This window comes from Epinephelus lanceolatus, chromosome 10, assembly GCF_041903045.1.
Source record: "Epinephelus lanceolatus isolate andai-2023 chromosome 10, ASM4190304v1, whole genome shotgun sequence".
NCBI lineage: Eukaryota > Metazoa > Chordata > Actinopteri > Perciformes > Serranidae > Epinephelus > Epinephelus lanceolatus.
This window is the reverse complement of record NC_135743.1, coordinates 6,954,370-6,970,049: the sequence shown is the minus strand read 5'-3', so window position 1 is coordinate 6,970,049 and position 15,680 is coordinate 6,954,370. Positions and strand designations below refer to the sequence as shown.

Genomic DNA, 15,680 nt, shown 5'->3' with positions numbered 1-15,680 from the left:
TTTTTATGTTTTATCTTCTTCTTTTCTCTCACTCTGTCCTGGTTAGTACTATCTCCTCCTTTTGTTCTCTCCTCCCTCTATATTTTGTTTAGACACCTTCACACACATGTACTACAGTAAGAATATCTGTGCCAACTTTTTTAATGTGTAGGGATGCACAATATAAATCAGGCCGATAAAATATAGTCGATAAATAGCGCCGATAATATGCAGCCAGACTGCTTTCATTGACTTAACAAGGGCAGCTTATACACACCCCGACACAGTGGGTGGCAATACATGTACCTTTAAACTTGGTTTACAAACTGCCAATAAAAACAAAGAAGAAGAAGAACAACAACAACTGCAGCACACTGTCTATAGGGCAAAACATGTCTGGTGTGGACGTCTTTTACAGTTCCAGAGGAAGACAGCAGGATTGCGCCAAGGTCTGATGTCTGACCGCTCGATACCGGTTGGATGCGGGCTGAAGAATTGTCTCCAGAGTGTTAGCACAAGCTAATTAGCAGCAGCGGCTTACATCCAACACCGAGCTTTTAAAAGGCTCAACTCCACAGTTAGCGATTATTTGTACTGTTACTTCTCTGGCTGCGTGTGTGTGTGTGAGACACAGCTACTTGTTTGTCTGAGCTGAGTGTTAACGTGTGTCATTTTCAGTCATTTTACTTTCACATCCTTGTATTTATTATGTTCACCTGTAGTGTAGGGTTAAATGGGGGCAGGGGCGTTGAGGGTAGGCAAATTGGCAATACCAAGGAAGATCTCCCTCTTTTTCACCGCCTGATGTTGAAAGGTATGAGGAGTCAGAGCTTGTCTTTGTGTTTGTTGTGTTAACAGTAGTGCTGTCAGTTCGATTTGGTTCAGTCAGGGTTATGGAATATTAAATTAGCCATATTTTCTCACAACATCTGCGCCTTTCTTACCCTCAGGTGTTCATAAACTACAGGTTATACACTTCCCTTAAAATACAAAAATTATCGGTTATTGTATCTGTTATCGGCCATGAGAAGCAGGTAATTATGGGTCATCTGTACCGGTTGAAAAAATCCATATTGGTGCATCCCTACTTATATGTTTATTTTATTTCATTTTTTCATTTTGGTTGTCTTTGAGTCTTGTTCCCCCTCATGTCTTGTGCTGTGTCATATGTCTTGTTTGTTTGTTTTCAAGTTGCTCACTTACAATAAAAAATGAAAAAGGAAAGAAAGCCCTTTAGTGAGGTTCGTGTACCCGACTCTGAACTCTGACCTGTTTGTGTAGAGAGGAAGTGAAGTGTGTCTGCCTGCAGGGAGCTGCGAATAATCACCATAATATTACTGAAAATAAATCCTCTGCACTGCATGTTTTTTAAAGGCAAGTATGTTGGTATCTTTGTGCTAAAAGTGCTGATAGTTCAGTCAATTTTCATACCAAATACAACAAGTATTGGATTTCCCCCAGGTGCTGCATTCTTGCCACAGATGATCAAGCGTTATTGGACACTCTTAACTAAAACCCAGACTAATGAAATTCTTCTCAGTGTTACAGCTTGGTGAGCCATATTTTATAAATGTTTAGGGAAACATGATGCTTTTCAATAGATAATTAATCCACCGGAGAAGGTTAAACTAAAAAAAAAATAACTCCAGTACAGGATGTGTTTGATGTAGCTCCATAATACCAGAGTTTAAATAAAAATCCTGTATCTCTTCAGCCCTGCTTGTTACTGTATCTAAGAGCATCATCATATAAGCGACCACCTCATAGATCCTCTCCTAGTAGCTGCAACAGTAGCTAGAAACAGGATTCAAATTCTCTGCACAGCCCGTCTGTGAGTTAGAACAGCAGAGCAGTAAAATGTGTCAGTGTGATAAATATTCATCTCAGCCTCACCGATTTGACACTGAGAGCCGTAGAAGCCGCTGGGACAGGCACAGATGTTGGGCTTCATGCATGTTCCTCCATTCAGACACACGGGGTTACAGAGAGCTGTGGAGGATACAAGCAGACACAGTTAGATGACACAGATACTGGGCACTATTTAAACCATCTATAGTGCCTGGTCTAAGGGCGTGTCCAACTCCACCAGTTAAATGATGCATAATCTGAATGCAAGTTGTATTTAGTCCCTTAACTAATTATAGGTGTGCTTTGGGTGTAACATGGATTCAACCGATCAGTGTCATCTCCCATTCTCTTTAAAAGCCAGGTGTGCCTGCACCTGCTGTACTGCTATCATGCGGCAGATTGGAGCAAGACAAATAGCAGCAAATATCGTGGAACATTTAAGCAGCAAAACTAGAAACTGTGGTTAAATAAAAAATGAAGTTGCGCTGTTCCTCGCGTGTTAATGTGCACAACGTCTCTCTCCATGGGGAGTCAAACAGCAGCTCTACTCTATGCTATGATCACATTTTAGAGAAAGTCATTAGTATTTTCCTCATCATGATGTACGAACGGAGTGTATGCCTGGTGTGAACCGGCCTATGTAGGCCCCTTTAGAGTCCGAGATTTGAATCATCTGTTGGAGACCCCCCAGTTGACTGAGATTGCTTCAAGTTGAGCAGTTTTTTTTTGTTTTTTAGCTAGTAAGTGTGCTGTGCAGTGTACTTCTGGGGACGTTTTGCTCCCCAGACTTTGCTGCGGAGTGAGCGCTCTTGACTTTCTCATCTTCTCTCTTCTGCTTTGAGGTGGTGAATTTGCAGCTCACACCAACTTAATACGACAAAGCCTCTGTCTTATGTTTGATATCTAGTGTCAGACATCATGAAAGCTGCTGTCACGCTGAATGTTCCCCTGAGCCTGTTCAAACTTTAAAACTTTATATGAAGAAAAAAAACAAAAATACCCCGAACCATTGAATATTCGTATACAGCCAAATTTGATTCAACTGGCATAATTCTGAGTCACAGTCCTACATCTTTCTGAGTAGTGTGCCATTTAAATAGCAGGAAAACACTCCCCCATTATGACTTTACACCAGGGTTTTGTTGGCTAATACACCAATGATGGACCTGACCACACCTCACTTTAAGACCTACGAGCCGATAGGTGCACAGATGGGCGAAGTACATTTGCCACTTACACAACGTGAGCGCTGGCCGTGAAAATGACGACTGTGTCAGTCTGAAACTGGCAATGACAGCTGCACTGTGTGTAAGATAGTACCCAACATGTTTTTACTACAAGCTCTTTCTTTAGAATCTACGATATGCAGCAGGGCCTGTACATTTTCCTGTGATGTAAGATGTTGTGTAAGATATTATATGTGAGAAAAACATTTTATGACAATCACTTAGTAGCTGCAGTGTAGTTGTGTTGTACCTGAGTTACATGTTGGTCCGTACCAGCCGGGTGTGCATTCACAGACATCAGGAGAAACGCACTCGCCTCCATTTTCACAGTGCCTGTTACACACCACTGAAACAGATAAATTATTATTATGCACACTTATTAACGTGTCCTCAGAGCGCCTGATACAGAAACTCAAACTTCATGAGCAGAAAATCCAAGGTAAATTACATGACAGTATCACCCCACTGCTGATTTACAGATGATCAAGAGTGGTATCAATCTTCTCATCTACCTCTCGGCAAGACAGTCAGCTAATGTATCTCCTGAAATGCTGAACTACTCCTTTTAAAATCCAGCACTTGTTTCATTTCAAACTGTGTCACTGTCCCGCTACTTAATGGACCGACACTTTAATACAAACTGTAAACACATCCCAAACTGTCAGAGTACTTAAATAACATCTCACTGATTTCACATCTGGGTCCCACGTAGCCATACGGGCAGGTACACAGGTTTCTGGCCAGACAGGTGCCTCCGTGTTGACAAGGCGGCTCGCAGCTCGCTACACAACACAGAAAAGCAAACACAAAGATTCTCATCAGTATTCTGTGTGTGAGCACTACAGACAGGTGACAATATGAGCTCAGATTACCTTCCTCACAGGTGGGCCCTCCGTAGCCCGCGGCACATTCGCACACGTTAGGTTTCACACACTTCCCCTGGTTCTTGCAGTCAGGCCGACACAGAGCTGAGATGGAGGAAGAGCAGCATTAAAATCAGATGCGGAGATAAATGAGCCGAAACCTCAGAGGTGATTTAACAGTAATGTGTTGTGATGGCGTGCAGAGTATTCTGAGGTTTACTTTCTTAAATCTGTGTGAGTTATTCAGGAGTGACACGATTTACTGAATGTGTTTTCAGTACAAAAATAAACACGTCTCCCTCTCACCAATGTGACAGTTGTATCCGGTGTAGCCTTCCTTGCAGGTGCAGGTGTTGGGCAGAGTGCACTCCATGTTCCTCCCACACTGATACCTGCACACAGCTGAAACCAAATCACATGTTAACTTTATTTAGGGCATGCCACAGACTGTAACAATTAATAACCTCTTTAAGTAATTTATCCTGCAATAAAAACAGCAAACATCTGGTGGCTAGAACACTTTGGGTATTTATAACTGTTGGTTAAACAAAAATAAGCAGATTAAGGGAGTCATTTTGGTCCCAGGGGAACTTGATGAATGGGCCTCTGTTGTTAATCCTTCAGATTTTAAAGCTGAGCTACAGCGTGGGAGTTCAACAGTGGCCACAAGTGACAATTATGAGATAATGGTGAAATATAGTGAAACAAAAGCAGCTCGAAAGTTTGCTACTGGTCATCCAGACCAAGTGAAGCTGCAGCATTAATAATCCTATGTGTTTACCATCAAACAAGGGTGCGTTATATTTCTTATGAATTCAGCTTTGTATTTGCAATTATTAATTCATTCATTTTCCGTATCCGCTTATCCTGTTAGGGGTCTGGAGCCTGGAGCCTATCCCAGCTGACACTGAGCGAGAGGCAGGGTTCACCCTGGACAGGTCACCAGACTATCACAGGGCTGACACATAGAGACAGACAACCATTCACACTCACATTCACACCTACGGACAATTTAGAGTCACCAATTAACCTGCATGTCTTTGGACTGTGGGAGGAAGCTGGAGTACCTGGAGGAAACCCACACTGACATGAGGAGAACATGCAAACTCCACACAGAAGGGCTCCCCCACATTTTCCCTTAGTGACAGTATATCATTAATACAACTATTTGATATGTTTTCCCATTATTTTAAAGAATTAGTGCTGAAAATTCAAAATTACCTTTAGTTTGCCTGACACTGCCTCTTCGTTCTATATTCTGTCTGCAAGCCAACATCTCTAGTTCGATATAATCCCTAAACAGCAAGCTGTTTTTGACACTACGTACCTTTACATGTGACTCCGTCTCCGGTGTAGCCATACGGGCAGCGTCCACACTTGAAGGACCCGGTGATGGTGGGCTCACAGGGAACACCCGGGAAGCAGGGAGCGTCAGCGCAGGTCACATAGTGAGATGGTGACACCCGTTTGACCCCAGTGGTGAGGTCAGGGTTTAGCTCCACCCCACTGGGCTGACCTCTGTGGACAGTGGGAGTGAACACTCTGATGGCAGTTTGATTCTGCGGCATTGCTGTCGTTCTTCTGTCACTGGAGGAACCTCTCCTGATGCTGGAGATGGTGGCCTCTGGTGTCCTCCTGTCAGGGGGGCGTCTGGATGAAGTGGTAAACGATGACGAGGAGGAAGAGGAGGAGGTGGGAGTCATTTCCTTGTTGGAAGTTGGTTTGATGACATGGAGATGACCGTCTGCTCCACTGGCGACCGTCCCCTGACCTGTAAAACACTGGAAGTTAGAGGATAATTTACAAATCAAAACCACAAAGCACACAGCACAGTCACCATTGTCTGTTCACACGCATCAGGTTTGAATGGAAACAACTGCTTCACTCTCACCTGTTGCTGTGCACGTTCGTCCGTTTCCGTGGAGACCGGGAGGACAGGGTCCACAGACGTAACCTGCTGAGACGTGGGTGCTCTCGAAACACTGAACTCCCTGGTGACACGGCCGCCTGGAGCACGGTGACGAACCTGAAGATTTGGGCCTCAGTGATACCTGCGGGACTCTGGATGGTTGGATCACTGCTTTGCCAGGAGAGTCTTGGTTACCTTGAAGATAAAAAGGATGAAGCCGACCTTTAACTGGACAACAAAGAGTGACTTATTTATGTAAGAATGTATGAAGAAGAGATGTACGTCTTTAGAAAGGAGAGGAAACAGCCTAAGAACTATTAAAACCCAGTCAATGAGCCACACTGTTGCACTGGGTGACATGTTCCTGTATGAAAACAGTCCTCAACAAATGCTCCTCCTGTTTGTTAAAAACTACAGTGTCCAGCTGTTTCATATTTTTAAGCCTCTTTAAAAAATTAAACTATATATCTGTGAGCTGTTTTTAAAGATTTACACCGTTTTCGGTTTCATCCGAAGGAGCCAACAAGCTCGGGGCTGAGAGACAGAGGCGGCAGGGAAGTCAGGAAGTACAAAGACAGACTGACACATTGTTGGTTCAGGTCTTTTTATAGGATTTATTTAATGTAGAATATTGCCAACCTTAAGACTTACGTGTGCAGGTTTTGCCGTCACCGCTGTATCCTTGAGGACAGACTCCACAGATGAAGGAGCCCAGCGTGTTGTTACAGTCCACACCAGGGAAACAAGGCCGAGAGACGCATTCATCTATATCTTCTCTGCATGTGTGGCCTGAAAGCACCAAACGATTTTACTTTACAACTTTACAGCGTACAGTGTGTGATACAAAATTAGGGCCTGGTCATGAGCAAATGCAGGAGAGTGACCGTCGCCCTTCCATTTTTTTTACACTCCATGCCTGTCTCCTAACTCACTGCCAGCCAGGCAGCATCTCTCACGTGGGACTGTTTGTTTATTTCAAGGCCAATATCTCAGTATCAGCTGGGTAGACATAGCAGCAATTAGTGTCTCCTCTACATCTTGGCTACCGCTTTACTGTTTGAAAGAAAACATCTCTGCAGGTTGATCCCTACCTGTCATTCCAGGTGGGCAGATACAGGAGAAGGAGTTGGGGCCGTCAATGCAGCGGCCCAGTCTGCAGGGGTTTGGTTTACAGTCGTCAATGTCCACCTCACACCTGCCGCCTTTAAATCCATCCAGACACACACACAGGTACTCCCCGCTGCCGGCAGGGAGGTTCACGTTGGTCACACAAGAAGCTCCATTCAGACACTCACAGGGGTGCACAGACACCTGAAGGAGAGGGGAAACAGACAGGTTGGTAATCTGAAAACAACGACCCCTCGAGGAGGTTTATGGACAAAGCTAGTGACACATAAGGGAAAAAAAAATCTACAAATCACACTCTAGATAAATACAATATAATAACATAGAAAAATGATGAGTAAAGAAACAAATACAGAGATAAGCAAACAAGCACATTCTGCTTCATATTAAAAAATCAAAGTGACATTCACTATTGCTAGAACAGAGAATATCAAATTAATATTGTCTGTGCTCTCTGCCCAAAAAAAGCAAAGTCACAGTTACATACTACACACAACTACTACACAGAATGTTCTGTAAACTACATAAAAAACAGTTGGTATATAAGAAACCGAAGTAATTTACCATTTTATGCACAATGACACATATCAATCAAGCTGCCACTTTAGAACTAGTATATTTACTTGAGCAAAGAAGGAACGATAAAGACTGAATCCTTAACTTCTGTCCCTGCAGCTGTCTTATTTCCTGTGTGCATTGCATTGTGGGACAAAAGTATCCATCCACACAAAACTGATTAAATTGTTGCAGATCTAGCATGCATCCTGAAAGATTTTTTTGTGTAAACACACAACACACATAAAACCTCAGAAATATTTTAATATGGAGTTGTGACAGAGAGTGGTCATGAGCAGAGAACTACATATCATTAGTGCCCTCTAGTGGGTGAACGTCTGAAAGAAGAATAGACCGAGAGCCAAATGCTGTGGTGGGCAAAAAAACAGGTTGATTCAGTTAGCCCCCATCATTGTTATCATTATTATTGTTATTATTATTTATTTATTCGATTGGGTTATTGAACTTACTTATCAACATTATTATCATTACCATTTTTTTAATTTATCTTTTTAAATTTCTCTCTCCTCTTTGCACATACATGCACACAAACACTGAATAAACTCTCACTAACAACAGCAACGAAAAATCCGTACTGTATTAAAATCTCAACTGTTTCATATGTTAATGTCTGTATATTTTGTTTACACGTTTGTGTTTTAACCTTTGTGTAAATTAGTTGCCTGTTTGTCACACTCACAGTGGATCTTTTGGACCCTTTAGCTGTCCAAAATGACTGACGCTCACCCCTCCCTCAATATACACTTCTAAATTTGGTTGAACAAGATATTTAGATCTACTGCTGCAGTAAAGCTGCTCAGAAGAGTCAGCTTCAACTTGACTGAACGCATGCATAAAAAAAAGTGTTAAAACTGATGTTTGTGATTTTAAAGTGTTACCAAAAAGAAAGTATATTAAAAATGCAGAAAAAACAGCATCCACACATTTGATGATTTGTTTAGCCCCTGAAGATATGATATCAACAAAAATATTTAACCACAGAATTAGATTTAAATGATGTTTGTTAAAATCATTTATCCCAAACATCTACACTTCTTAAACTTCACTTACATCACTGCTATCTCACCCTGACTTCACACTGTCCCACCTCACAACACATTTACTTCGCACTGGTTGTGAAACTTTAATGTAAGCAGTGTTCAGCTCACACCATGACACACAAACGAACAACAAACCCAGCTTTACCTGTATGGAGGATGCTGTCTGGGCATTACAGTCGTCTGTCACAGTAAACTGGAAAGTGTGTGTGTCTGTAGTTTCAGCTGTGGCCTTCCACATCAGCAGGCCGGCCGGAGACAGAGAGGCACCTTCAGGACCTGACTCCAAGATGAAGAGCACCGCTGAGCCCTCAGGGTCCTGAGCCTGGAGCTGGTAGATGAAGTGTTCCCCCTGGAAGGACTGGAGACGAAACGGCGACGATTGCAGCAGTGGAGGCTCGTTCTCTGATGGGAAACACAAAAGAGGGAAGAAATGAGAAACTGAACAAACATGAATGAGTCATGATGTGATGAGAGACAGAGAGATCCTAAAGTCCATTTTCCGCAGCCACCAATCTGTGTAACAAGCTGAAGACAGATTTATTTTTTACACAGGAATTCTGCCCAATAAACCTTCTGACAGAGCACAAACATTACAATGACCAGGTGGTTATTATTTTCTGATTTTGACTCATGATTAACTTGTCTGTGTTGACCAATAAGTGACATTTTGTCACTTACTGTATGTCACTGTAAATATATTTTTATGGTATTTTTGATGTTGCTTATTGTTTTTAATTGACACTATTTTGGTGGCATTTCTGCCTTTATTCAAAGGAGCCAATCAAGAGCTTACAATAAATTATGAGAGAAAGATGATGTGATGTGTACACTCCACTTTATTTAGCACCAGGTTGGACCCCTTTTGTCTTCAGAACTGTCTTAATTCTTGGTGTCATAGATTCAACAAGGTGCTGGAAACATTCCTCAGAGATTTTGGTCCATATTGACATGATGACATCACACAGTTGCTGCAGATTTGTCGGCTGCACATCCATGTTGAGAATCTCCCGTTCCAGCACATCCCAAAGGTGCTCTATTGGACTGAGATCTGGTGACTGTGGAGGCCATTGGAGTACAGTGAACTCATTGTCATGTTTGAGATGATGTGAGCTTTGTGACATGGTGCGTTATCCTGCTGGAAGTAGCCATCAGAAGATGGGTACACTGTGGTCATAAAGGGATGGACACGGTCAGCAACAATACTCAGGTAGGCTGTGGTGTTTAAACCATGCTCAGTTGGTACTAAGAAAATCTCCCCCACACCATTACACCACCAGCAGCAGCCTGAAGCGTTGATACAAGGCAGGATGGATCCATGCTTCCATCTGAATGTGGTTTTTCCAATCTTCTATTGTCAAGTTTTGGTGAGAAAACCCGTGTTAACCGTAGCCTCAGTTTCCTGTTGTTAGCTGACAGGAGTGGCACCTGGTGTGGTCTTCTGCTGCTGTAGCCCATCTGCTTCAAGGTTGGACAAGGTGTTGTTGCTTCAGAGATGGTCTTCTGCAGACCTTGGTTGTAACCAGTGGGTATTTGACTTCCTGTTGCCTTTCTATCATCTTGAACCAGTCTGGCCATTCTCCTCTGACCTCTGGCATCAACAAGGCATTTTGGCTCACTGGATATTTTCTCTTTTTGGGACCATCCTCTGTAAACCCTAGAGATGGTTGTGTGTGAAAATCCCAGTAAATACTCAGACCAGCCCGTCTGGCACCAACAACCATGTCACGTTCAAAGTCACTTAAATCACCTTTCTTCATCATTCTGATGCTCAGTTTGAGCTTCAGCCGGTCATCTTGACCGTGTCTACATGCCTAAATACATTGAGGTGTACCTAATAAAGTTTTCACTCTAAAATACTGACTTCATCCTTAGAAATCCAATATAGATCCGCTCTACCTTTCGATATAGAAATGAATACATGCATGAACAAATGAGCTTGACTTGTGAGAGGGTGAAATCAGTCTCCTGCTGTCTTTATCCTTCAGATCAGTGATTTAACCTCAGTTGAGTCAATGCTTCAGGTTCTGTCATTTCTTATGAACAGAGCAGAGCACCGTTTGACCTACTTTAAGTTGAAGAAGCAAAGTTGGTCGGAGAGTGTAACAATGAGGTGAGCTGTCCTCATACCAGCGCCAGGGGACTGAAGCAACTTCAATGGCTCCAATCTGCACAGAGCTGCTGACAAATTATCAAAACAGCCCTGAGCGACTGCCAGCGACAAAACTGGGACTGTTTGTGATGGCTATCCAACCTCAGCTCTACAGCTCGACTGAGGAAGAGACACGTTAGAAACTTTCTCAATCTCACATCGTCCACAGTATCGTCTCGACTTTTTCTCCAGTGCTGTTTATGTTAATATGAAGGAGCTGTGAGACAAACCAGAGGAGAAACAATGTACATACTCTCTGCTATGGACCATGTGTGTTTGGACACGTCTGGACGACATGTGAGGCAGGGGCTGCTGGGATTGGACTCCCCCTCACTGTAACACAGGCCGTCAATGTTGCAGGTTTTCTCCTGGGAAGCAAAGACAATAAATAACAATTAATAACAACAATTATGTTCAATGTTTATTCCTCGTTGAAACAATCTCTCTTGCATGACTAAAAACATGCCGCCCAACCCCGACCTGTCTCAGTGAGCTACAGAGGTTTATATAAAGCATGTGCAGAACATGGCAGCAGGAGAACAAGGACAGCTTTGGTAAAACACTATTTACTAGCTGATCAGTGGTTATACTATTATAATTTCCAGTTGTGTGATGGATGTTCACTCTCCTGCAGCAAAACATTTGCTGGAACTACAAATAATGTTTGTTAAAAAATATGACTAAATGAATAAATAAACTAGTTGGGCCATTGGCTTCTTTCGGCTGATTCAGCATGTTGAATCAGCACCAGAGACAGTGGAGCTGTCAGTGAATGAAATGACTGATTGGCAGGTCAACTCAGAGCACGAGAGGAGAAACAGAGGTGAGGAAAGCTGAGATTGAAACAAATGTGTTAAATAAGATAAGATTATTTTTTCAGCCACTGAGCTTTTTAGCGGTAACGGTTCTTAATGGTGTCATTTTTCGCTAGCGCTCAGTAAATATCCTGATGTGCTAACTACCGTCTTGAATCCATTTTGTTGGTTTTGCCGTTTCCCTTTTTAATGATAAATACCAACTACAGCCACCTGCTGGTATAGAGAGTTATTTCCTCTCACACAGCTGCAGAATGTACATACTAGTTGGCCATTGGCTGTCGTCTTTGCGGTGTGTTCAGGTGCAACTTTTTGCAACATGAGCTGAGGCAACAATCGGCCTACATCACTACTAGTTCTTTGATGTCAGTTTGGCGCATCTGGGCATTAAGATTCAAATTCTGTAAAATATCAGATAAAACAAAAACTACACAGAATAAAGCTTTTAATATTTAATAGATTAAATAACTGTACTGATCATACATCAGCAGATTTTGGGTCTGAGAGTTTGGGCCAAGATGTGATGGTTAAAGGACGAAGTAAAGCAGGCTGAGAGGAAAATGTATCTTCGGAGATACTGCTACTTTTGGATCTTTGTATTAAATAATATCACTGTGAAGAGAAGTGTCTTACCCTCAGGGTGCAGAGGACTTCAGTGTTGAGGCTGCAGATCTGACAGGCTCCGTCATACAGAGTCAGTATCTTGGCGTTACTGTAGCTGTAGCCATCGTTGGATACCTGCCATCAGCAGAAGTTTGATTACTGTGGATCACTGGGAAAAAGGCATTAAACAAATAAACTGGTCTGTGGTGAGGTGAGCTGTGTCCGCTCATATTGCACCTCTCATATACAGTACAGGCCAAAAGTTTGGACACACCTTCTCATTCAATGCGTTTTCTTTATTTTCATGACTATTTACATTGTAGATTCTCACTGAAGGCATCAAAACTATGAATGAACACGTGGAGTTATGTACTTAACAAAAAAAGGTGAAATAACTGAAAACATGTTTTCAAGAGGTAGTCACCTGAAATGGTTTCCACTTCACAGGTGTGCCTTATCAGGGTTAATTAGTGGAATTTCTTGCTTTATCAATGGGGTTGGGACCATCAGTTGTGTTGTGCAGAAGTCAGGTTAATACACAGCCGACAGCCCTATTGGACAACTGTTAAAATTCATATTATGGCAAGAACCAATCAGCTAACTAAAGAAAAACGAGTGGCCATCATTACTTTAAGAAATGAAGGTCAGTCAGTCCGGAAAATTGCAAAAACTTTAAATGTGTCCCCAAGTGGAGTCGCAAAAACCATCAAGCGCTACAACGAAACTGGCACACATGAGGACCGACCCAGGAAAGGAAGACCAAGAGTCACCTCTGCTTCTGAGGATAAGTTCATCCGAGTCACCAGCCTCAGAAATCGCAAGTTAACAGCAGTTCAGATCAGAGACCAGATGAATGCCACACAGAGTTCTAGCAGCAGACCCATCTCTAGAACAACTGTTAAGAGGAGACTGCGCGAATCAGGCCTTCATGGTCAAATAGCTGCTAGGAAACCACTGCTAAGGAGAGGCAACAAGCAGAAGAGATTTGTTTGGGCCAAGAAACACAAGGAATGGACATTAGACCAGTGGAAATCTGTGCTTTGGTCTGATGAGTCCAAATTTGAGATCTTTGGTTCCAACCGCCGTGTCTTTGTGAGACGCAGAAAAGGTGAACGGATGGATTCCACATGCCTGGTTCCCACTGTGAAGCATGGAGGAGGAGGTGTGATGGTGTGGGGGTGTTTTGCTGGTGACACTGTTGGGGATTTATTCAAAATTGAAGGCACACTGAACCAGCATGGCTACCACAGCATCCTGCAGCGACATGCCATCCCATCCGGTTTGCGTTTAGTTGGACGATCATTTATTTTTCAACAGGACAATGACCCCAAACACACCTCCAGGCTGTGTAAGGGCTATTTGACCAAGAAGGAGAGTGATGGAGTGCTGCGGCAGATGACCTGGCCTCCACAGTCACCGGACCTGAACTCAATCGAGATGGTTTGGGGTGAGCTGGACCGCAGAGTGAAGGCAAAGGGGCCAACAACTGCTAAACACCTCTGGGAACTCCTTCAAGACGGTTGGAAAACCATTTCAGGTGACTACCTCTTGAAGCTCATGGAGAGAATGCCAAGAGTGTGCAAAGCAGTAATCAGAGCAAAGGGTGGCTATTTTGAAGAAACTAGAATATAAAACATGTTTTCAGTTATTTCACCTTTTTTTCTTAAGTACATAACTCCACATGTGTTCATTCATAGTTTTGATGCCTTCAGTGAGAATCTACAATGTAAATAGTCATGAAAATAAAGAAAACGCATTGAATGAGAAGGTGTGTCCAAACTTTTGGCCTGTACTGTATTTCAATACAGTTCATCGTATAATCTTAGAGTAACGTCTCGATGCTGGAGAGGACCTCCTCAGTGATAAACGTTCTCATGTTTACCAAATCTCACTGCTGTGACAAAGTATTCCCACACTTTGTTTCATGCACTTGGCAGTTGAGTAAACCAATCAGTTTCTCCTGTTTCACACTGCTGAGTCCTGAACCACATCGAAGCTGGAGAAAACCTCCAGCTGCGCCCTGTGGACGGTTTCCACAACCACAGCCAGCAAATAAAAACCAGCAACCCTTCACATCTGTCTGCTTTTCATTACCTCAGTTCAGCTTCACTGTATTATCTTATACTAGGGGTTTCTGAGAAAATGAAATGTCTTGAAAATGATAATAGAAGTTTCATGTTAATCCCTAGTTCTGGGAAGGATTTAAGGCTGAGGATGGAGAAAAGAGATGGAGGAGAAAGAAGGCAGAAGAAGAAAGAGGCAAATATCAATAAGGACAGACTGGACAGGATTGTTTTTTCACAGCCGTTTCACCGATGTGTTTGGAGACGTGACTAACTTTGATCTGCCAGCGGGCCAGTGGTCTGCTTGTCACCGTCTCCAGGTCCAGGCCTGCAGGAGCCCGGCTGTCCTCCAGGGGGAGCTGGCACTCCAGAGCCGTCACATCCAGAAAGACAGCCAGGACAAACTGGGGCTCGTCCAGAACCCACTCCCCATCCTCAAACTTGACAAGAGACACAGAGGGAGAGCAGAGTGGGGGACAAAGCCATGAGGGGTAGGAGGTGGGAATGAAAGACACAGAGAGAACAGGGAAGGATAGGGACAAAGGATAAAGTGGGAGTAAAGGAAAGAAAAGATGAAAACAGTAGAAAATACAGACATCAGCTAGGTATGTATGTAGCCATGAAACTTGACAGTGCTTCAAATGTGGATTTTGCTGCGACTTTGCCCCCCACAGTCTGCAGTTTGTAACTTCACAGCAAAAAAACTGAAGAAAAATAGACAAAAGATTTCATTGCATGCACAGCAAAACCATCATTTAAACACGGGGAAAAAGAAGCAGAAAAACAAAGTACCTTTTCTTTAACAAACTCACACTTGAGCTCATAGGAGTCCTTGAAGCCTTGACCGTAGACCTGGACAGTGGAGCAGTCTCCCTGTCGGACGTCACACAGACCCTGCTTCTCCAACTCGGTGATCTCTGGGATCTGGTCTTCACAACACCAACAACAAAAAGTGAAGACGAGCACAGACTGTTAGACCTGAGAATGTAGTGCCCATCACAAACCACATGAATCGCAATAATCAGTATGTCATCACAGAGGTCCTGTGTAGACATCGATGTGTGCCAGTAACTGCTAAATGTATCACATAACAAAACATACCTTAAAATGTTCTTGTGATGTTTGTATGGGTCAGTTTAATGATATTCTAAGTAGTTTAGGCTTGTTCTTACTTTAACCTCCTGCTGGTGTCCTCAGCTGACATTACTGTCATTCAGAGGCTGTGGTGGGAGTTTTAAAGCCAGGGTGAAGACACTGGTATCATGAAACTACATGGCCTAAAGAATCCATTGGCACCAACCATTTCAAGCTTGATTATCAGGAAAAATAGCGCTGCAAAGTAAGGCTTCATTTTGGCAAGGGAAAAACTGGCCTGGCCACTTTCACAGGGGTCCCCTTGATTTCTTATCTCAAGATATCTGAATAAAAATGGGTTCATGGGTACCCACGAGTTTCCCCTTTATGCTAATCCCATGCAGTTGTTT

The 15,680-nt window shown here is 43.0% G+C and overlaps 1 protein-coding gene across 1 annotated transcript in view; it reads right to left on the bottom strand.

Annotated features, from left to right (window-relative positions):
* vwde (von Willebrand factor D and EGF domains) overlaps positions 1-15,680 on the bottom strand; it is a 37,765-nt gene that overhangs the window by 4,267 nt on the left and 17,818 nt on the right. Inside the window, exons 13-26 of the mRNA XM_033640816.2 lie at positions 14,989-15,125; positions 14,472-14,636; positions 12,164-12,268; positions 10,969-11,083; positions 8,712-8,968; positions 6,917-7,136; positions 6,477-6,614; positions 5,808-6,020; positions 5,244-5,687; positions 4,223-4,318; positions 3,926-4,021; positions 3,740-3,835; positions 3,304-3,399; positions 1,873-1,968 (exon numbers count right to left, since the gene is read on the bottom strand). Coding sequence (XP_033496707.2) covers positions 1,873-1,968; positions 3,304-3,399; positions 3,740-3,835; positions 3,926-4,021; positions 4,223-4,318; positions 5,244-5,687; positions 5,808-6,020; positions 6,477-6,614; positions 6,917-7,136; positions 8,712-8,968; positions 10,969-11,083; positions 12,164-12,268; positions 14,472-14,636; positions 14,989-15,125 — 2,274 coding nt within the window. The remainder of the gene's footprint in view (positions 1-1,872; positions 1,969-3,303; positions 3,400-3,739; positions 3,836-3,925; positions 4,022-4,222; positions 4,319-5,243; positions 5,688-5,807; positions 6,021-6,476; positions 6,615-6,916; positions 7,137-8,711; positions 8,969-10,968; positions 11,084-12,163; positions 12,269-14,471; positions 14,637-14,988; positions 15,126-15,680) is intronic.